Consider the following 7,883-nt stretch of genomic DNA (forward strand, 5'->3'; position numbering starts at 1 on the left):
TATGACCGCAATTCCCTCTGCGTTTTGACGTGGTATGGCTCGTACACTATAAATGCATACAGTCTGCAGTGTACTAATCACAGCAGACGGAAAAACTTACGACAGATTAAGACTTGGCTATTATAATTTTCCAGTATCCGAAAAATATTATTTAAAGTACTCTTATAATTTGGATTCCACTTTTGATAATTCGTCGTTAGAAACACTTGACATCTTTCGAAATTTCGACTTTCGAGTCTCAAAAATGAGAATTAATTACTCCATAAGCTGTTTATACTGTTACGTTCCGAACAAAATTCTTTTTTCTGTTTTTGTTTTTCTTTTACTTCGACTGTAATGCGTTACGATAATGCATAGCATTGTGGGAGCTCCCTAAGCGAACGTAGTACGGTCTTTGATATTTGGGTCATTCTACGCGAAATCGGACACTTTTTGGAGCATCATTTCGGATTTTGTTCAAATTTGGATATGTCGTAGTCTTTAGCGATATATAAACGTATCTCGAAGGGTTTCTGAAAATTTTAAAAATTGTTGATCTTACAGCTGTTTGAAGTTTAGGACCAACCTTTTTTCAATAAATCATAACTATTGAACTAACAAACTGATCGAAATGAGCTTTACGTGTACTTATAGTAGAGACATAAGAGTATGAAATAAAAATTATTTCAGTTGAAAAAAGATATTTTTTAACCATTTATTTTGCAATTGTTTTAAACAAATGCTCTGTTTTTGCACTAAGGAAATATTTAAAACGTTGAGAAAAAATGAAGATATAGCCTTATTTGTCCTCTTTAAGGACATATTTTCAAAAATATGGACACTTTAAAATTGGTCAAATGAAAATTAATTGAAGTGAACGCTGCGTCCAAGCGCACCGGTTCGACCGGCCAAGTCCTGTGGTACTAGGTTAGCCGGTACGGCACGGCCGGTCGAATCGATGGGCTTCGATGCAGTGTTAAGTATAATCAATTTTCATATGGCCAATTTTAAAGTGTCCATATTTTTGAAGATATGTCCTTTAAGAGGACAAATAGGGCTATATCCTTATTTTTTCAAAGTTTTAAATATTTCCTTAGTGCAAAAACAGGGCATTTGTTTAGAACAATTGCAAAATAAATGGTTAAAAAATATCTTTTTTCAACTGAAATAATTTTTATTTCATACTCTTATGTCTCTACTATAAGTACACGGAAAGCTCATTTCAATCAGTTTGTTAGTTCAATAGTTATGATTTATTGAATAAAGGTTGACCCTAAACTTCAAACAGCTGTAAGATCAACAATTTAAAAAATTTTCAAAGAAACTTCGAGATACGTTTATATATCGCTAAAGACTTCAACATATCCAAATTTGAACAAAATCCGAAATGGTGCTCCCAAAAGTGTCCGATTTTGCGTGGAATGACCCGTTTATAAGATAGTTTTTCTCATTGGTGACGCAAATAAGCTTGTATATATAACGCATTCTTTTCCTTGGAGTCAACGTGGTCCCACGTTCAGAACGCTTGATTGTAACGTAAGGTAGATATTTGCTTCGCCGAACTACCGAATGTAAACCTCTGGCGTCCGGTCCGATAAAATATCGAGCATCTCGAACTTTCTTCTTCGCGTGCGCAGTTAAATTCAAAATCATAATCTAAATTGTTATAGAACTCGTAGTTTGATTTCAAATTCTAAATCATATATCGAACTCCATTGCTATACATCGGTCAGCCCATTACCTACTATATGTATATGTATTTCGTATGTAAGAGGAAAGGCATATCTGATTTTAACATTTACTATCTGTCTCATTGGATAATAGTCATGTTCATATACCATTTAATTATTGGTGGAAGTTATGCCTTTCTCTCTATTGGCGTCATGTAAATTAAGATCGTTCCGTCTACAACTTTATCTGAATTCGGCGTACAGTTAACATATCGAAACGTAGCAAGGATTCCCATAGCTGTGACTGAAAGAGTAGGGAAATTAATTCGGAGAAACCAAAGGAAGAAAGTTAGATTTAAAGGAGGGAGGACATACACACTCTTATCACGCGTTCAATTAGCGAATCACGGTCCTCAACGCATTAATCTCGCAGCCTGATTCGTCAGGCACCACAGTAATGCAGTGTAAACAAATTCGGACTAGGCCCGCTCTGGTCTCTTCCGAGGGTACAACGCTGCGACACTTTTCGATGTACAATCGCGAGGTGCGTGTCGAAGGGTCCGTGAGGTATTATTTGAGATAGAGTTTTGTTCGCGCTAGCTAAGAGCTAGATAACAGGACAAAAGGACTCATACCCCTTACGAAAATTCATTTCATTCTTTAAATATTTTATTCTCTTTGTTTTTCTTTAGTTTCATTACTAAGTGTTAACAGTTATTATTAGTTTTAACAGTTCTATTTCGTGACTCTACTCAATTCGATATAAATTCCGTACTTAAATTCAATTAATCACAGTGCGTGTGTGCTCTTTCTCATTAGATTCGCTTTTGATAACACCCAGAGATAAGATTCCAAAAAAAAAGAGAGAATTCCAGGAATTTCGCAAAAGGAAATTTTGTTTGGAAATTGTATCCAACACCGTTAAAATCTAGGTGAGTCGTTTCCTTTACTCTTTCAGATCAATTCACGATAAATTATCAGACAAATAAACTCCAGTAGTTGAGTTACAACTGTGGGGTTTTCCTTACTGGAAATTATTTGTATTTTATAATTTGTGCACACGTATTTGTTTGTCTTTGAAGTCTAAAATTCAAACCGTTCCGTATATGTACCGAGCAACTGTGCGTTACAGTATTCTTTGGGCGATAACCACTGTTAAATATTCCTTCTTCTCATTATATTCGCATACTTTTTTTTTATGTTCATTCTATCGTTTTATATCCTGAGCTATTGAGTTGTACACATTTAAAAATTTATACTATTATTACTATATCATTTTACCAAAGTTAGTGTATCTAAGGTCCTATTATGATTCAATATATATAATTCTCTGTTTCTAAATTCAAACCATTTACTTCCTTTTATATTACCTAGTATTTATCTTCCCTAATTTCCAAACAAGGCGATCTGGTGAAAGGGCCAGTATGGGACTAAAGTATCGAATAACCCAAAACCAAAATAAAGACCTTAATTGATTGTGTTCTAGATTTTATCGTTCACAGTTAGTTGGGAATATTTATTCGTTGCTGTTCCGGGTAAATTCTAACAAAATTTACTTTATCGAGTCGCACGCGTGTTCCGCTCTGTAACTAAACAGACACATCACGTTACCAAAAATTTACATTAATTGGATTCTTGCGTTTTTGTATTGTATTATTTTACTAAAAGCATAGTAATCGTAATTAAACATTTACACGCGCGCGACTCGTACGTAACAATACTATGTAAAATCAATTCTCATATTCCATTCGCCTCAAAACTAATAAAGAGGCTTTTATTCGCGACATAAATAAATCACACATCGAAAGTACTCAATACGGATGGACAATGAAACGGTTCCTTAAATTCTATAGCAATGAACTGCTCAGACAAATATAGGACACATGAAAAGTGTGTCCACGAAAATAAATACTCCACACGGATGGAAAAATCAAACAGTCCACTAATATTCTACGTAATGTATCTTCTCGAGAATTTTCCGAAAAAAAAATAAAGATTTTGATTTCTCATTTCTCGAAAATCTGTATTTCCTCGAGAAATTTCTCGAGAAATATTTTATACAAATTTGTAAAGTACAAAACAGAAGATTAGAGAAAATTATAATTATAGATATCAACAGTATTGGTATTACAAAATAAGCAGACAAGGAATTACGCGAGAATAAAAATTTTACTCGTTACATTTTTCAATATACTTTCAAGAAAGTGTTACGAACAAATTGAGGAGCTCCTCCCGTTGAAAATGAGTCCAAACACAACGTAATTCAAACTATTTTTAATAATACATCATTTGTATCGTGACGTAATAACGTATAAATAAACATTGTTATTGCTGCATTTTCCCTATTCAAAAACATCCTAAAATTCCGAAAAAAATATCATACATTGCAGATATCGAGGTAAGTGCTACAGAATTTTCGCCAATTTTTCTGATGAACATTCTAGTTGTAAAACATTGAAAACCCTCAAAAATGCTGAAAAGCCTTTTAATGGTTTTTATGTAGTTCGCCAAAAAATCTGAAAAATTGCAAGAACAATACTTATGGTAATATGTTACTAGTGTAAAAATATAAATCTCTGCAAAATTTCAATAAGAGATTCGCATTTCCAGTATTTTTTAGAGTTTTTAATTTTTTCCAACTAGAATCTTCAACCGAAAAATGATTTGGACAGCCTTGATTTAAATATCATATGTATATATATATACATATATATCTTTAAATTCAATTCTAGTTTGTTGCCAGTGGATATTTAAATCAGGGCTGTTCAAATCATTTTTCGGTTGAAGATTCTAGTTGGAAAAAATTAAAAACTCTAATTTCAAGAAAAACTAAATTTCTTGAAAATTTCCGAGAAATACAGAATAAAATTTCTTTTCTCAAAAAATGAAAAGTATCGAGAAATCAAAAACACTAATTCCACGACATTAGACTTCTCATAGTTGCATGTTTCTCAAACAAACAAAGGACACATCGAAAATATTCTATACGGAGAGATTTATCAAACAGACCACTAATATTCCACGACATTGAACTTCTCATAGGGTAAACCAACTAGTGAACGACCGAATTGTTGCATTTAAGGACGTTTGAGATTAATACTTGAATGCATTTATCTAAAACAAAACAACTGTTAAAATTGCAATTACTATTTTTCTTGAAGTTTTTATGCAAATAATTATTTATTCTTATCGTAATTTTTAAAATATTACTCACAAAATACAAAATGTGTAAAAGCCTAGTAAATAGTAGTAAGTAGACTGATACATTTTTGAAATATTTTTAATAAGATATGTACTCATTATGTTTTGCTTAATACGCTAAACTAAAAATATGGAATATTAAAAGCGCAACTACACTCAATTTATAAATAATTTTATAATTTTAAATATATAATTTATATTATTTACATAATGGTCATTCACTGGTACGTAGTCAATTAGTGGTTGGTTTGCCCTACTTGCTTGCTTCTCAGACAAACAAGGAACACATCGAAAGTGCTCCATACGGACGGACAAATCGAACGATTCATTAATATTCTACGGCATTGAACTTCTCGTACTTGCTGTTGGTTCCCAGTAATTGTCTATTGTCCCCTTTCTAAGGACGTGTTCCTGTCAGCTGTGCCTAACCACACTAACAGAGCGCTGTAGGTATTTCTAAGGTATCCGAAACTTGACACCTCTCACGGCACTGAATCAACCAACCAACCAACCAACGGAAGGTCAAAAGCCTACGTCGAAGAGATCACGCCGCGCACCACCGTATACTAACTGCGAGAAAGGAACAAAAGTCCGGTTTTCTCGAGATTCGACACGCGTCTCTGGCATCGGTGAATCAGTCCCACGGAAAAGGTCCGGACCACGGTCACTTGACGACTGAATGCGACTTTACACGGGGCCGTGGCATGGGCACGGACCCCTTCTTGACGTGTGGGAGTAGGTCATTAGAACGAAGCGTTCGCTCGCATTCACGGCACGACGCGATGCTACCGCCAGAGACACGCGACTTTCAGTGAAAACCTGGTCTCCAATGGCATTTCCAATCGCTTCCTATGTAGACAGCAGAAGAACGAGGACCTAGAAACCATTGGCCGGCGTCTCTTCTGGCGCGTTTACCTTTACTCTTGCCGGTGTACAGGACGTGTCGAAATAAAAATAAAGCCGGAAATCCAACGGGCAGCTAATGAAGAGAGGTCCCCAGGTATAACGCTGATTTTTTAATGAGGTTTAACACAGCGATAGAGCTTGGAATTCTGAAGTCAATGGTATTTGTTTCAGCCGCATATGGCCACTAATTTATGAAATATTTAATGTTCAGTGCTAAGGAGCTTTTGAACACTCATCGAGGATTTACAGTATAATGTTTACGTATAAATGGGCTTTTTCACGTACGTATGTATAAGGTCCTACTACCAGGTGGCCATTTGTTAGGGTCTGCAGAGTCATGTGATAATGGCCTGTGATTAGGGTTGCCAACTCTGTCGAGTCGCAATAAAGGACACTACAAAATATATTTGTATTAATTCCTTTTTTATTATTATTGTAAATTGTTAGAATACAATTTTAGAATTAATATGCACCTGAACGAACAATTTCTTAAAACTTCGAAAACAATCGGAAAAAGTTTTACTTCAGTAATTTAGGTATTAATATGTATATCAACTCATTAAACACAAAAGATGCATCATTAGAAGAATCATTAGAATGCGATTAAAAAAAATGTTAATTCAAAAATGTGGAAAAACATAAAAAAATATTTGAAACTTTTAAAACTAAAGCTGAAGTAAACTTTTTAATTTTGTAAATTATATTTGTTCTGATTTTTAGCAGACTTGAAGAAATGTTCATCACTTTTTTTTCGACAAATTCTGAACATCTTTCTTTCAAATTAAAATATATAAATAATTCATTTTTAATAAGTTCAACCGAACCATTTAGTTGACATGACACTAAAAATTCTTTCACAGTATGCTGATGTTGCAGGAACTGAAAACACATACAAAAGTATTTTAAAAATATTCATACATGTATAATAATCAGCACTTTTTAAAATCATGTGCTATTTGCTACTTGATGTTTTGGATCTTGTAAAATGTTTAGCATTTTGAATAGAGTCAAAGTTTTTTTGAATTAATGTTACTTCATCAAAAAGGTCATCCATATTCAAATCCAGCTTTTCTTTTAGCTTCGAATCTTCAATAACAACGACAAATTTCTAGTATGTTGGAAATGAATTATTTGTTGGAAAGCCTATTCAAAGTGCGCACGCGCATGTGGAGCATTCTCGAATGCTCCACCTGTTTCGGCCCCTTCCGGTCAGCGCGCGTGCATACACACTCGCCGCTTACGATCCGTACTCGCGACACGTGGTAGAGCTTGCGCGCGGTTGCCTCAATGTGAACAGCAACGTGTTTAGGTGTATCAATATAATTATCTAAGGTGCTTCATGTTGTACGTTGTTCTTGCCCCTCAAACACCCCTTCAACAGGTTATGGGCCCAGAATTCAAGAATATATAGTGTAAAGTTAAGTATAACCAAAAAGTGAGGTTAAGTGTGACCAAATCCACGTGTCTGAGAAAAACAAATCGAAACAAATGGACATCATGAGTTGCTCAAACATACAAAAAATTGAACAATTGTGCAACAATAATTACGAATCGTGGAAAATCCAAATAAAAAGTATTTTGCGGCTGAATGAACTATGGGGTTACGTAAATGGTACAATAATAAAGACGGGAGAAAATGATGCAGGGTGGATCGTGAAGGACGAGAAAGCTCTCGATTTAATCATTCTGAGTCTGCACAAATCTCAATTTAATCATGTGAAGCGGGTTGAGGCGTCACTGGAAGCATGGGAGGCGCTGAAGAAAGTGCACGAGTCAAAAGGGCCCATGAAACAGTGTGTCCTTTTCAAACAACTGTACAGGATGAGAAAGGAGAGTAACCAAAGCATGGCCCAGTACATTGACGATTTTGTCGATAAGTTGGAACAACTCACCGAAGCAGGTATAAAATTGCCAGATACAGTCATACCAATAATGTTGTTATTCTCTCTGCCTAGTCAATATGAAACCTTCTGCGTCGCCATCGAATCAAGAGAAAAGGTACCTACGCTAGACGAACTAAACGTAAAACTGCTCGAAGAGGAAATTAGGAAAGCAGATAATGAGGTTATTAAGGGGGGAGACTCCGTGGCCCGTGCGCTGTGTCCGTGCACTCACACAATCAACGGG

The 7,883-nt window shown here is 35.0% G+C and overlaps 1 protein-coding gene across 1 annotated transcript; it reads left to right on the forward strand.

The window, feature by feature from the left end:
* Positions 1-7,253: 7,253 nt before the first annotated feature.
* On the forward strand, positions 7,254-7,820 carry LOC107192803 (the record flags this gene model as incomplete). Its single annotated transcript, XM_015582139.1, has 1 exon — positions 7,254-7,820. A coding segment is annotated over exon 1 (567 nt), but the record flags the coding sequence as incomplete, so codon positions are not given.
* Between the last annotated feature and the right edge of the window lie 63 nt (positions 7,821-7,883).

Source organism: Dufourea novaeangliae, unplaced genomic scaffold, assembly GCF_001272555.1.
Source record: "Dufourea novaeangliae isolate 0120121106 unplaced genomic scaffold, ASM127255v1 scaffold421, whole genome shotgun sequence".
NCBI classification, from domain to species: domain Eukaryota; kingdom Metazoa; phylum Arthropoda; class Insecta; order Hymenoptera; family Halictidae; genus Dufourea; species Dufourea novaeangliae.